We start from the raw sequence: 16,141 nt of genomic DNA, 5'->3' as shown, positions 1-16,141 counted from the left end.
AGCGAACTATGATACATAGCGAAATGAGAGAAATCGCAAAATCATCCGGAATGTTCAAGCAAATTATAGAAAAAAAACAGATCTAAAACTGTTAAGTAGCTCTCTTGTGAAAAGCGGACAGACATACAGACAGTAAGACATTGAATTTTATATATTATATATTAGTAAACCTTCAAAATAATGTACAGTTAAAGTCTCAACAGCATTCTCAGCATTTCTGGAGCTTAGTAGAGCCAGATAACTATAAGAATCTTCACCAAGCAGCTCTGAAAATGTCTGCTTTGTTTGGATCTACATACTTCTGTGAATCTGCCTTTTCTGACACGAATGTCATGAAATCAAAGTTCAGAACAAGGCTGACAGATGAACATTTAAATGACTCCATAAGAGTGAACCTAAGTAGCTACACTCCACCATACACCTCTCTTGTTGACTCCATGCAGTGCCAGTCATCTGACTAACTAAAAAGAACATGACACATGCAACTGGACATGGGAATACTCTTGTGAAGTGAAACAGTGACATGTAACAAAATGACAAATGAATAAGTAATATCTGTGTATTTGTAATTGCATTGTTTTGTTTTGACAGCATTCATGTTTTAATTCAATAATGTGAGATACTCTAGAAAATGAATACAGACATACAAAATCCACTTGCAGGTGAACAAATATTTTTTTGTGATGTTTTAATGCAAAATGTGAGTTCTGGACTCCAACATTTTGTAAATGTTCAGGCAATACAAGCTTATTCGGTTTGTTTGGGTTGAAATAAGCTATGAGAATACACATTAGAAAACATGAGTAGCTCTCGGCCATTTTCATTTTGTAAACTTAGCTCTCAGGGGAAAAAAAGGTTGGAGACCCCTGCCATAAAGAGTCACAGACTGTCACTACACCCCAGAGCAGAAAGAAAATCCATGAGAGAAACTCCGGGTCTCCTGACAGTGTTTTATGTGAGCTTGTGCACTCACGTGTGCCCAAAAGCCAAAGCTGACTTTGGCTGAGCTGAAGGAGATGCAGGAATACCCAAGCGAATAATGTGAGCACCAGGAGAGGATGATTGTGGTATGAATGGTCATAGACTGACCAGTACTAACAGCCCCCTGAGAGACAAATAACCCTCACGGGACAGGGCACCTCGCCCTATTAGGCTCTGCTGAGGGAGGGGCAATGTGAGGGAATGCCAACGTCTTTATCAGGCTGGGAAGTCTCCTTAAAGGAAGTCAGGGGGAAATGGCTTTTGAAGGGCGCCATCTCCCCAAAACTGTTACTTGCCTGTCCCCCTGGCTTGCAATGGCACCTCAGATTCGCACAGGGCTGTATGGGAATTACCATTCGTCGGCACAGTTGTGACCCGCTGGGCTGGCTACTTTGAGCAGTTGTTCAAAGCGGATCCTCCGGCTAGGATGTTGGATATCTCTGGGTCCACGGTTCTTAAGGCTGAACCTCCAATTAGCTGTGAACCACCCAATCTCACTGAGATTGCACAGGTGGTGAACCAGCTGAGGGGAGGAAAGGCTGCTGGGATCTGTGGTATCTGGGATGAACTTCTCCAGGCTGGTGGTAAGGCTGTCGTCCTGGAATTGCAAGCAATCTTTGCTTCCATTTGGGAGACTGGCAACATCGTAACTAACTGGAAAATGGGGCTTGTCGTCCCTATCTGAAAAGAGAAGGGTGGTCGCCTGGATTGCAAAAACTTAAGGGGGATAACTCTGCTCTCGGTGCCGGGTAAGGTCCTTGTTAGGGATGTCCTTAAAAGGATCACTTGCTCTCCTACCAGCGACCGGCTTTACGCCTAAGAAGTCTATCATTGACCGCATGCTGGCACTGAGGGTTCTCATGTATTGCAAACGCGAATATTAGCAGTTTCTTTGCAGCCTTTGTAGATTTTCATAAAGTATTCGATCCCCTCAAGGTTGCTACATATTATGGCCTCGCCTGTTTACTGGTACTGTGAGTGCTGTGCAGAGTGGAGGCAGGACCTCTGCGTTTTTTCCCAGTTGATTCTGGGGTTCGTCAGGGGTGTGTTCCTGCTCCTACTCTGTTCAGTGCTTGCATGGACTGGGTGTTTTGCAAGGTCGTGGGGTCCAACGGCTCTGATCGGGGCACTCGAGCGACTGAGCGAGAAGTGTCTGGGCTTGCGAATGTCCTAGCTACAATACAAAATCCAGGCCTTTAATGACCTCTTGGGCACGGCCATCAGCAGTGTGTCTGTTTGCGGAGTGTGTGTTGATCTTGTTGAGAGGTTTACTTACCTTGGCAGTGACATTCATGTCTCTGGTGACTCTTCCTATGAAGTCAGCAGACGGATTGGGAGAGGTGACTCTTCCTATGAAGTCAGCAGACGGATTGGGAGAGCATGGGGGGTCATGAGGTCGCTGGAACGGGGTGTGTGGCGCTCCCGATATCTATGTAAAAGGACGAAGGTCCAATTCTTTAGAGTCCTGGTGCTTATTGTCTTAAGTATGGTTGCGAAACATGGATGCTATCCAGTGACCTAAGATGAAGACTGGACTCCTTTGGTGCTGTGTCTCTCCGGAAAATCCTTGGGTATTGTTGGTTTGACTTTGTGTCAAATGAGAGGTTGCTCATGGAGTCCCGATTGAGGCACATTACCTGCATTTTGAGGGAGCGTCAGTTACGGCACTACGGCCATGTGGCGCGTTTACCCGAGGGTGATCCAGCTCATAGGATCCTCACTGTTGGAGACCCGAGTGGCTGGACCAGGCCAAGGGGTCACCCACATAACACCAGACTGCGGTAGATAGAGGGTCATTTCTGGAGAGTGGGACTGGACCGCGCATCTGCCTGGGGGGTTGCAAACCGGGGCCCTGAGTTTTTTCGTTGTGTAGTGGGTGTGGCAACGCACTGTACCAGTGCATGCTCCCCAACTTGACTTGACTTGCTCTGTTGGGTTCCATGGATGCCGCCAGGGGAGCCGCAGAGTCCTACTTTAGGCTTCCGCCACAACTGGGAGTAATTCCAGACTTCCCTAAAGAGCCACCTGGAATGCTCCTGGCTTCAGAAGGATCCTGCTGAGTCACAGAGATGAGCCAGAGTCGGGAAGAAGAAGGATGAAGCTTGTCAGTGGAGGTGGAAAGAAGGAAAGGGAGAGAGAGAGAGAGAAGAAAAAGTGCGTGTGCTATATTCTTGGGCTTCTCTGTAATTGGTGTTAGTGGGAAAAGGGTGGAAAGCGTTTCCCACTGAATTAAAAGCCTTTAATTTTTTGGCACTTGTGTCTGTCGTGTCGGGTTTTTTGGGTGGCTGGTGTGTCCCCTGGTAATTCACACACTACATCTTAAATCTGAACCCACACCAACCCATTGTTTAAAAGTTCATCCCCTTATGTCAAACGTGCTTGTCTGCTACAGTGCCTTAGTACACATTGTGCAACTTCCTTAAGACAGAATAGTCTTTGATATGTTGTATAAGTTATTATATGTGAGTGCTTGATTATTTCAAATGTACTATATATTTATTAACTTTTTATAAAGTAATATAATTTTCACATTATTTCACAAAAGATTTTAAGCAATAGCTTTAGAAACTAAAATGCAAATTCTAAAAAGGTAAGAAGATGGAGAAAAGAAATATCATGTAGCACCCGACCATGAAAGATGCCAGTTCATTAAGTTTAGACCTGTCAACAGTGTAAGTTCTTCAACAAAAACATGAAGACACAGATTGAAACGTGTTACTTTAGAGAGACCTATAGACACATTGGATAAGTAGTGTGGTGGACAGTCACACTTTTGGGACCTTCATAACTCAACTTGACATTATTTTGGATAAGATATGCATATTAGATTGACAAATTTTGTTTGGCTAGATAGACAGTTCTAGTCAAAGACTTTCTGATGTTCTATAGCAGCTACAGAGACTATTGAACAATTATGTTTTAGGTAGCTCTCTGTACTTAAGTCTATTCTTGGTGTGCTTAGATTTATAAAAGTAAAGCTACATATAAATGAAAGAGTATGACCAGAATTCAGTAAACCACTCACAGTTCCCTAAAGATGCTCTGATTAGAGAGCCGTCTAAACTGACTACTTGTTCTCCTACTAGTTTGAGTAAATGGACTGTTCCTAATGTATGCATCCTCAAAACAAGATCAGCCTAGGGACATGATGGGGCTGGACATTAGTTTAATGTAGAACTCAAGACTTATTTGCAAGATTATTTGGTGGTGAAGAGTTTACAAAACTTTACTTGTCACATATTTAGCAGTTTGTAAAGCTTAGACAGAAGAAGGTTCAAAGTGCAGCCTGAAACAAAAACAGGAACAAAATGTTGTTTATATGTAACAGATTACCTTTATTATAGTAATTTCCTGTGCTACAGATCAGTAAATATCTAATCAGGTACAATCTGAACACAGCATTGGTAAAACTGAAATAGTAAAATCTCATTCTTGGAGATGATTGAACATGTTATTAAAGAAAAAAAGAGAAGTAAAAAATAGCCTTTTCCCAATATTTGGCTAGTGGCACTTTTGTGTGTCATATGATATTTAAAAGGAATGATCAGCAAAATATCCAAGTCTCATTTGAGAATTCTAAACACCACTAGCAAATTAAGTTTAGTTTATTATAACCCTCCGCTAGTGAAAGATCCAAGCCTTTGATTTCAGAATGTCAGCAAAAACAAAGCATATTACTTAAAGAAAGAAAATGAAGGACTTGGATTTGTGTTTGCAATCACAAAACATTCTGAAGAGTTTTGTGCTAGAAAGATTACCTTGATAATGGGTTGCAAACATCTGGTTAAACTTCTGACTGCTAGAATTTGGAGTCTATGATTTTAATTGCATATAGTCAGATCATCAATACATTACCTAGATTTGAAGTTTCAGAGGTGGTATCATGTCAGACCCAGTTTTAAGTGTCATATATTTCTTAAAGAAGCACTTTGATATCATAAATAGCAAGAGATACCTGCAATGCTTGTGATGAAATTAACATTGTGTTCTGCTCTTGGGCTGAACTTGCTGGGACAGCCTGGCCTGAACAATTTGGAAGTTATTTGGAACTTCTCTACTTGCAGATGATCTTCTGGACAGTAAAAGGTTGTTTTCCAGTGTTGTTTGGAGACTTGTAGACATCTCTGATGGCCTCGGGGAGCTCTTTTGATCTCATCAGCGTGACAACACATGCTTCAGCAACAAACAGCAAACCAATCTAAATGTCTGAGGTTCAAGTAAGCCAGGTTCAACAAAGTTCCTCTCTAATGATGTTCTAGTCATTTGCTTCTGATATGGTGCACCGGATTCTAATTTAAGTATTTCAGATAGTGATAAGTGTAGGAGTTTACTTAGTTCTTCCACAGGTGAAATTTGCATTTATGTTTATTTAAATTATTCAATAAGACTATGAAATGTAAATGTGGCATAATGTTTGTTATCTCAGTTTTATCTAAAGATTCAGTTTAAATGATGATTATTATGTCCACATACACTCACCTAAAGGATTATTAGGAACACCTGTTCAGTTTCTCATTAATGCAATTATCTAATCAACCAATCACAGTTGCTTCAGTGCATTTAGGGGTGTGGTCCTGGTCAAGACAATCTCCTGAACTCCAAACTGAATGTCAGAATGGGAAAGAAAGGTGATTTAAGCAATTTTGAGCGTGGCATGGTTGTTGGTGCCAGATGGGCCAGTTTGAGTATTTCACAATCTGCTCAGTTACTGGGATTTTCACACACAACCATTTCTAGGGTTTACAAAGAATGGTGTGAAAAGGGAAAAACATCCAGTATGCGGCAGTCCTGTGGGTGAAAATGCCTTGTTGATGCTAGAGGTCAGAGGAGAATGGGCCGACTGATTCAAGCTGATAGAAGAGCAACTTTGACTTAAATAACCACTCGTTACAACCGAGGTATGCAGCAAAGCATTTGTGAAGCCACCACACGCACAACCTTGAGGCGGATGGGCTACAACAGCAGAAGACCCCACCGGGTACCACTCATCTCCACTACAAATAGGAAAAAGAGGCTACAATTTGCACAAGCTCGCCAAAATTGAACAGTTGAAGACTGGAAAAATGTTGCCTGGTCTGATGAATCTCGATTTCTGTTGAGACATATAAATGGTAGAGTCAGAATTTGGCGTAAACAGAATGAGAACATGCCTTGTTACCACTGTGCAGGCTGGTGGTGGTGGTATAATGGTGTGGGGGATGTTTTCTTGGCACACTTTAGGCCCCTTAGTGCCAATTGGGCATCGTTTAAATGCCACGGGCTACCTGAGCATTGTTTCTGACCATGTCCATCCCTTCATGACCACCATGTACCCATCCTCTGATGGCTACTTCCAGCAGGATAATGCACCATGTCACAAAGCTCGAATCATTTCAAATTGGTTTCTTGAACATGACAATGAGTTCACTGTACTAAAATGGCCCCCACAGTCACCAGATCTCAACCAAATAGAGCATCTTTGGGATGTGGTGGAACGGGAGCTTCGTGCCCTGGATGTGCTTCCCACAAATCTCCATCAACTGCAAGATGCTATCCTATCAATATGGGCCAACATTTATAAAGAATGCTTTCAGCACCTTGTTGAATCAATGTCACGTAGAATTAAGGCAGTTCTGAAGGCGAAAGGGGGTCAAACACCGTATTAGTATGGTGTTCCTAATAATCCTTTAGGTGAGTGTATGTTAACAAGGAAAAACACTGAATTCGATGTATTCCTGACATTACCATAGAAAGGGTCAGATACAATTCTTAAAATTCTTTGTTTGACATCACAGTAATTACCCATCCATTTAGGCCAACTGCTATTTCCCAGTACAGGATAATGGGGGGCCAATGCCTATCCTAGAAGCCTCAGTCACAAGTCATGAAAGGACACATTAACTCATACCAGATCCAATTAGAGTCAAGGCCAAGGGGAGTTTTATTATAGGAAATTCAATTAGTCAAGTGTATTATAATACCAGAAAAGCAGCAGTGAAAAAATGGAAGATAAAAAGATAAAACTGGATTATAAAAACAAACTGTTTTATTATAACTACTGCGCTTTGTGATCACTGAACCTGTCTTCTTCAAGGTGAACATGATCTCTTTAATTCTCTTTTTTTTTATTTCCAGGATGGTATCGCTTTACAGAAACTTTCCATTTATAGAAAGGACGAACAGGATCATTAAGGATTTCATGCAGACTTTGTATGGCAAAGTCTGCATGCATGTACTTCACAAAAGACTGCTCAATGCTAATAATAACTCTGCTTGACAGATTCATTTGAGTTATCTTGAATTTACACATTTCCAAAAACTCAGAACAAAGAACGAAACACTGTAAGCTGTGTCTTGCTCAGTCAGTATTCCACTTAAGCCGGCATTACATTATGTGACTTTACAAGTGATGTTTAGTAGCAGCCTTCATTTACATGGTCTTAGTGAGTTGCGGTGCGTGCCCACTGTGACGTACTGAGCAAATCAGTCATTGAATCAAGCAGGTTTGATTTTGTCTTATATTATAGCGGTCAACTTTTGTGTGTGTGAGAATTGATAACCAATGGTCACTCAGCCAGAAGTACGCTGCAGACAGAGGAAGACTCTTCCATCCACTGTCACTTGTTTTGTCATTATATGACAGAATGGAAAAAGTAAGAAGATGGGCTGAAACTATAGTTGAACTCACCATACCTGGAAAATATTCATTGAGCTAACGACGCTGTCAGGCAGCATGTTAACTGTCAAAATGAAAAGTCTTTATCGTGAGCTGCAGCCCATATTTGAGAAAAGTGTCACTACCGTCATGTTCCTTCCTTTGTCTTTTACAAATTGCTCTCAAGAAATTTAATACATTCTGAGGTGTCATTTTTAGAAGACTCCTGGGATAAAGCAAACAGACTATAAAAGCTCCACCACTGTACTGTGGCACATTTAAATAATTTGTGCTTCTCAGATTTTTGAAGCTTGGATCTTTCTTCTTGTTCTCTTTTGCTTGGGTGGGGGCTGAATTTTGCCTTTTTTTCCTATGTATTTTAATCTGGATTAATTCTGAAGTTAAATCTAGAGCTAAATGAGTAGTAAAGCAGTAAGTACTATGCTGTTTTAATGTTCTGCGTTTTTAAAATAAGATTAAAAAAAGAGATATAAAGATCAGCCCTTATATGTGCATACAATTGCATTGCGAGTAACTTGGTTTGCAAGACGAGTTAAAATTTGTAATAAATTTTAACTTGATAAATGAGCGAGGTCTTGCAATACGAATAGTACATATACGCTTTGTCCGCCGAGCGTCACGTGGGGATTCTGGGTAATCGTCTCCCATGCTCGTTCTCAGTCGGTGTGCCTCACTGAAATAGTCAACATCCGTACGGGCGTATACTGTTTACTATAGTATTGTGATCACGTGTGTGTGTGTTGTAACATGTGAGTCCCTGTCATGCACCCCAAAACACGAGGCTGAGTCTCAGTACTTTAGCAAAGTCAGCTTTATTCAGCATGAAACAGGAAAAGCACGGTTATTGATTGTAGCAGGATCTACCGCACTCCTATACACAGACACAGTAGTTAGGCAAGGTCCGGGCCAGGTTAGTGGCCAAGTAATACTGTGCAGTGTGCATTTATAATGTTCCTTCCATCACCCATCAACGGCAGGCGCTTATAGCTTGACCGTGATCTTTTCTGATTCTCTTTTACGGCAACCTGCTACAGCACTGGGAGCCTGCGGTTGCTTTGGGACGCTCTTCTGCGTATCGTCCCATTGGGATCGCAAAAGAGCTTAGAAACCTTACAGTGCGTAACGCATTTTTTTTTATTTTGTGTCCAAGTGTAGTGACTCTTCAGGCAAAAGCAACTGGCACTGGACAGGATGCCTGTTAAAAGTCACAAAAAAGAAAAAAGATTCCAGTGAGCCAACAGACGGCAGGGATTCCGTTAGTTAGAGTGAAGATTTTGTATTAATCATCCATCCATCCATCCATTTTCCAACCCGCTGAATCCGAACACAGGGTCACGGGGGTCTGCTGGAGCCAATCCCAGCAAACACAGGGCACAAGGCAGGAACCAATCCCGGGCAGGGTGCCAACCCACCGCAGGACACACACAAGCACACCCACACACCAAGGCCAATTTAGAATCGCTAATCCACCTAACCTGCATGTCTTTGGACTGTGGGAGGAAACCGGAGCGCCCGGAGGAAACCCACGCAGACACGGGGAGAACATGCAAACTCCACGCAGGGAGGACCTGGAAAACGAACCTGGGTCTCCTAACTGCGAGGCAGCAGCGCTACCCACTGCGCCACCATGCCGCCCTTATATTAATCATTTTAATATAAATATTTGTGGGTTGTAAAACAAATTATCTGAGTTTCCATTATTTCTTATGGGGAAATTCGCTTTGGGAAAGTGCATATGAACTTCGCTCGGAGACCAAGTAGGCTGTGATTCAAAAATAGGTGCAAAGAGTCAATATACAACTAGCTGGGCAAGTTTAAAACACGAAACAACACATAACAAGCGCATGTGCTAAAAGTTTTTAATAGTGTCATTAAACATTAGGGTTTTGTATATTATACAACACATTTGCAAAGAGATTTTCAGAACTTCAAATGCAGCATCCTGTCCTAAAATCAATAATTTTGTGTGTGACTCCACCAGCCCAAGTGAATGCTGCTTGTTTAGTAACATAACAAGAGACGTTTACAGAACAAAACCTACTTACACATGCCCCTCTCCACTCTCATAATGCTAAGGTTGGTAAATGGACTTGAAAGCACACAGGCTGGGATTTGAGGAAGATGACAAACACATGAGTACAACAACTCCATACATTGATAAACTCTTATCAAGCAAGTACACATATGTGTTGTCATGAGAATTTCAGAAGATCAAACATGAAGAGAGAAAATTGTCCTGCAATATAAAGTGGAAATTATATTTCAAACAAATTTGTCATTTTGTAAATAAATGTTTTATTGCTAGATTTATTTTTAAAGCTTTCCAACATAACAGTCTGCAAGCTAAACAGCAGAGGCCAAATTGGAGCTACAGCATCATGGCAGATTTTTGCATCAATCCAGTTCATAATTGAGGATACTGGAAGTTTCATGCTACATATTATGCTTCTTTTGACAAAAACATCCACATTTTGATCTGCTTTCTCCAGATTAATTGCAACATGTTTCAATGTAAACCCCTGACCTACAGCTTATGTGGAAAACTTTAACCTTTCTATCTACGATAAAGTAAGAATATTAACAACAATCAAAGAAACGAGAAATAATTAAAAAAGAGCAGAATTCTGCTGATTTAGACCGCATCCATGACCAGGATAAGCTGGTTCAGAAATGGAGGAAAGTAACACTTGCTTAGTTAACTAAATTCTGATATGGTCAGAAATAACCTTTTATTCAGGATCGAAAATACAGCTATTAAAAGAAAAACAGACAAAAAAAAAAAAAAATAGACTGCATTTCCAATGTTCTTTCAAATTCAAAGAAAAATCCTAATGAGAACTGAAGCGGGGCATTTTGGTTATACCATCCAATGTCCTGACACAAATAGTCATGGAGTGATAGACATTTTTGTTTTTTTCTTTCCTCAGTTCACTTTATGAAAAAAGATTTTATGTGTGCTTGCTTATAATTTTTTAAGAATGTGTTGCTTTTTAAAATTACTGCCATTGTACTGTCAGAATTAGCTGAATTCTAGCATACCAGATGACCACAAACTGACTAGAATATTTAGAATCGGTGGCAAATGTACAAGTAAGGAATTTAGACAAAAAATATCTGCCCTTGCTAATGTGAACAAATTGAAATAAATTACACATCTTTACATATTTGTACAATTTGAAAGTTGAAACATTCCTAAAACACCCCAGTCTCATTATGGAAGAGAACATGAATAGGAAATGCACCAATATACATGGCATTAACATGCTAAATTTGTGTTAGCAGGGTTATTTTTAATTGCTGTATTTACTGACTATAGGGATCCTTATAAATACAGTCTTACACTTGTAAAAATAAAAACACAAATGCTAAATGAAAAGAGTTAACAATACAACTGCATTTCACAAAGAAATCTCTGCTTGAACAGTATGCATTTTGATTTACAGTAAGAGATAGAACACAAATGTATGTACAATTAAAGAAAATAATAATACAAAAATAAAAAATAAACACTACTAGAGGTCACCAGAGCATCTGATTTGTTGTTTTGTGAAAAGTGGCTTTGAAGGTTCAAGCTTTGCCTTCCATGGGGTTTTTATCAACTCTAAAAAATAAACAGGTGCAAAGTTGGAGTGTTAGAACAAGGAGTGTCACTTTTACAATATTTGCATTAGCCATTACTACACATTCAGTTCATGACAACACAATGAAAAACTCAATGTTACAAATAATACTAAATATTTAATGCACAAGTACGTTTTTTCACAATATGAACACAAGTACGTTTGCCAAAGTTCACACATGCATGCCAATGATGTGGCTACCATATGGAAATTGAATGGCGTTAGTGTGGCAGTTTGCAAAGTGTCCAATAATATTTAAAGCACAGTACATCTGCTTTGAATGATTCTACTCTTTTCCTAGTTTTATTAGGCATGAAGGTAAAATGTATCGAGGAGGCAGTTAAGGTCCAGATCAGACCATCAAATACCAATCATGTATCATTTTTATTTGAAATATTAACATCCATTGGGAAAAATGATTTTTTTCTGATTGTACACCGTTCATTTTAAAATCATATAATGTTTATATTCAGTTCTCTGCACCATGCTTGAATTGACTGGCCACAGTCTCAGATGAATAGTTCTACACTTCATCGTCCCTTCATTTTCAGTGTTTCAAGTGTTATAAGGAGGAAGGTCTTCTTGGAGAAGTTGGGAGTGGCAAGCATGAAGGAAGAGACAGGGAGAAGGACAGAAGGAAAGAGTTGAAAAAGCAGCAATATAGTCAAACCTTAACATGCTCAAAAATCTGCTGCGGCTTCAAAGCCAAATAAAGGCTTTCTTTATTAACACTTTTAGCCATTTTGTGGAAATGGTTTAGATATTAAAAATATACAATTTGTATAGAAATTGATTAATTAGATTAATTAATACAGCACCACACATAACACTATGACAGCACACGCTTTCACTACAAGTTTGAAAATTGTTTTACGTGGAATGTGGAATTGCTTTTTACACTTAATGCTCAATGCTTCAACCTCTGCTGTCTTAGTGGCTGCACAATTTTGGAAAAACCAAAGAACTACAGCTGTAGCTATGGACCAATGGACTGCTCCGCATTGCTGTCTTTGTGACAAGCGGGACTAAAATCATTTAACACAAAAGAGTTAACCTTCAACAGAAATAGAAATAGCATGTCTAAAGAGTTAATCTGAACACTCCTTTTCAAACTTTTAAAGGATTAAGTAGCTGAAGGTGTTGTCTTTTTCTTTTCAAACCCCACTCATTAATTAGATACAAATCTAATATCAAATATTTAATTTGACAGTTTTACCAGTGATTTTATTCTGCCACATCAGGTTATCAATACATTGCAGATCTTTTTTTCTTAGGATATCATCTGAATGATGTGTGAAGCTGAGCAGGTCAGTAAACTTTGGTACTTGCATTTTCTCTCTTCGATTTCTACTCACGTATTTTATTTAAAGAGATAAATCATGATTCTAAACTAAAATAGTCAAGAGCTCTAATGTGGGTGGGCCAGCTACTCAAAGTTTTTTTATGTATTGATTTCCACATGTAATAATAATAGCTAATAACATGTATTTACATTTTGAGCCATTTTTTAAATTGTAATGTGTCTATGATCTGAGATTTTGCAGCTAAAGAAGACAGGAGTTTCAAAGTAAGATCCTTATACTCATTAATTATGGCCCTGGAGAGTGGTAACGTCATGCAAGTTGATTAGCATATGCAAAAAGAAATTTCTGCTGTACTCTGTGAACCTATAACAAATTTATATGGCTGTATTTTGTCAGATGTGGACATGTCAGAGGGTATCACAATGATCTGTTGTCAATATCAAAACAGCCCAGGCACCAACATGCCATTGTCTGATTGTTTTTTGGGACATAAATGGCGTATGAATGTGTATGATTCACTAGTCATTAGCAAAATAGTTCCTAAGTTAATGTTAACTGTAGAGAAGATCTGCACGCACAAAGGAATGTATGGACCCATCAGAATTTTCATGCTACAGCTGCTAGGATCCCAATGGATGTTAAGTGAACTGATTATTCTAGTGTTTGTCCCCCCATGTGAGTGGGCCCTGCAATGGTCCATCCACTGCCCAGGAGCCCAGTGGTGATGGTATAGACTCTGGCTTCCTGTGATTCTGAACTGAATTTAAAAAAGTCGTGAGAATTTAAGTATGCCTGTAAATAAAATACTAGTAATTTTTGTTTTGTCCTAGGGTACTTTCAGTACTTTTTAAAAAGGTGAAATTTAAAAATTATTAAATTATAATAACTTATGAATGACTCCTTTGGCTATGATTACCTCTAGGAAGCAAAACCCACTCAGCTGTTTAAACTTTGCAAAGCTATAAGAACGTTAATTATAGCAGCGTTTCTATACCTTGAATAAATAATAAAAAGGCCTTGTCCACAAATCACTAAAATTCAAACAACATTCATTTAAGCAAATCCTTACTTTGCTCCGTGTCTGTGATGTCATTTGGGGACATAATGTTTTACATTTCTTAAAACGTGGAATCTGTCAGTGCCCTATTTTCAAAAATGTTCCTAACAATATTTGCTTACTTTTAACAATAAAATGCACCACATTCTTGCAGTTCCCTGTTGCCATTTAGTATTTTACTGATATTTTTTACTACTTTAAAGTCAAGCCAACAATCACTTTAGTTCTTACAACAATTCCATTTCTTGTATTGGAAAAAAGCCTAATTTTAATCTTCTAATACCAGAAATAAAGAGAAAAGAAGGTTTGCTAATTAAGAGGTGCTAAGATGTTTGACTAATTAAAAAGGTATTATTTTCCACTATCAGTAGCAAAAGCTTCAAAATATATAGGCAAGTATGAGTAGTAAACTAGAAATTACAGACGTTGTAGTTTTGAAAACATTATTAATATATATTATATATATTATAATACACTGCTTAAAGAAGCACAGACCAAATCCAAATATATAATGTCCCTTTAGAAAAGGTTTACTGCTTGTCAAGCTATGTATAGTAAACACTTTCATCCAGATTGGATAACACACTTTAAATATTACGTTTACATGTTATTGCTCACCCTTTTGTATATTCGACTTGAAATGGATGACCACTTTTTGTGTGAATATTATGATATGGAAGGTATGATACATATTGTAATTTTGTGCATTGTGAGAAGGAACAGTTAAAAAATACCATTCCTTAGTGATGACTAAACATCATTGTTCACTTTCAGAATTCACTGCAACTAATCATGTATCTATCAAGAAATACTGGAATTTTTACATTCCTCAGGTGATCATAAATTAGTTTCCTTATTCCTTATTAAAAGATTTCTGTTTAAAATAAACATCTGCACTACAATTTCTCATTTGTTTCTAGTCAACATGAAGAGTTTTTCAGAGAGTATTATGGAGCCCCTTTTGTATTATTATGCTGTAGGTGATTTAAATGAAGTTATAATTTATAACCTTTGGTAATTCACGGTAATTTGGTTAAGTTACTTGCATTAGATAAACATAAAAATAAATAATGCTGTGTAACACGTGTAAAATACTATAAGGTAAAGTATAAGAAAGTACTGCACAATCAGGAGATCTTATTATCCACTGTCACACACATGCGTTTAGTAGGCAGTTTATGGGCTAGAAAATAAATGTTTCTCAGTCGAGCCAGGGTGTGGGGCTGTCCAGTAATATTCGCTCCTCTTTTTCGTCTGTAAACCCTCAACAGAACCCGCTTCATACTGCCATCATTTCCACCTGCCAAGATCCCCCCTTCTGATTACATCTCTTCCAGTTCCGTTTCCACAAGCTCCATCCTCTTCCTGTCTCCCAGATACACATCGTCATTTTGACTTCTATGTAACACTTCCATTTGAACTCCATGTCTGTAAAGATCTTACTTTACAAATTCCCCAAACCTTTATGGTTGTTCCTGACTGTTATTACATCATATTATTAACATGTTCTAACAAACATCTTATTATCCTTATTATTAATTTCTATGCACAGAAATGACCTTTTTTAATGTTCATAGAATACTTCATTCTCTTTATCATAACCTGTGACAGTTGCTTCACTTTAAAAAAATGTTTCTGATTGTCAAACTAATTTCTAATCATTTTGGGGCCATACTTTCATAGTAATCTTATTGTTTATTCTTATAAAGTTTTTTTTGAACGATTTCATAATGAAAACAGCAAGGTCTTAAATTTGACCAAAAAATAAATAAGTAAAATGACCATGCATAGGAGCTGTATTATTGTTGTTTCTGTATTTAATACTGTCTGTTACATTGAAGGTGGCTTACAACTCCACAGCTTGTCAGTTCAGGTCACTCTTGTAAGTTCATGCACTTTATGCCAAACATGACATGTTTTATTGGCATTCGGAAGCTTAAGTAATTAAAGAAGGTACTGTGTAATACGGAATTGAAAGAACATTCTTTGTGAATGATTGTGCGCTGTACTCAGATATCTTAGTTCACTTTTCCTATTATGCCATTAGTGTGTCTCTTTTCTCATCTATCTATCTATCTATCTATCTATCTATCTATCTATCTATCTATCTATCTATCTATCTATCTATCTGTCCATCCGGACCAGCCCTATTCTTTCACAATGACAAATTCACAACTTGAAAAAATGCCTTTTCATTGATGTATGATGTTTTGCATGGCATTGTTGATTTCAGTGCCAGCATTTTTTTCGCACGTCACACGTGTTCTTAGAAAACTAAGTTACAAAAAAAAGGAATCTTCAGGTATTATTAGCACATTCATTCTTTGCAAAGATTAGAGTGTCTGATTTTTAAGGTCAGCTATTGTGAATATCACAGTTCTTGTGATTATAATGGGAAGCCTGTTTTTATGAAATCCCTTATTTTTTGTTGAAGAGTACTATTTGTGCTGACACTCTATCCCCCTTTCCCTTCTTTGCATGATTACTAGACTCCTGTGTTGATGTTTTTTTTTGTAGTGCTGCT

The 16,141-nt window shown here is 38.4% G+C and overlaps 1 protein-coding gene across 17 annotated transcripts in view; it reads right to left on the bottom strand.

Annotated features, from left to right (window-relative positions):
• Positions 1 to 9,481: 9,481 nt before the first annotated feature.
• The window catches only part of LOC120527354 (protein prune homolog 2-like), a 156,283-nt gene continuing 149,623 nt past the window's right edge, over positions 9,482 to 16,141 (bottom strand). For 9 of the 17 annotated variants that reach the window (XM_039750662.1, XM_039750663.1, XM_039750668.1 and 6 more), the window contains one exon: positions 9,482 to 11,237. In XM_039750662.1, the coding sequence (XP_039606596.1) occupies positions 11,204 to 11,237 (34 nt within the window). In that variant the 3' untranslated portion in view covers positions 9,482 to 11,203. Of the gene's footprint in view, positions 11,838 to 16,141 lie in introns of all 17 variants that reach the window. The other 8 variants (XM_039750665.1, XM_039750670.1, XM_039750671.1 and 5 more) reach the window with 2 other exon arrangements.

The sequence above is a fragment of the Polypterus senegalus genome, chromosome 4 (genome assembly GCF_016835505.1).
Source record: "Polypterus senegalus isolate Bchr_013 chromosome 4, ASM1683550v1, whole genome shotgun sequence".
In the NCBI taxonomy this organism is placed as follows: Eukaryota; Metazoa; Chordata; class Cladistia; order Polypteriformes; family Polypteridae; genus Polypterus; species Polypterus senegalus.
The sequence above is the reverse complement of the archived record's forward strand: the minus strand, read 5'-3'. Positions and strand labels throughout refer to the sequence as shown.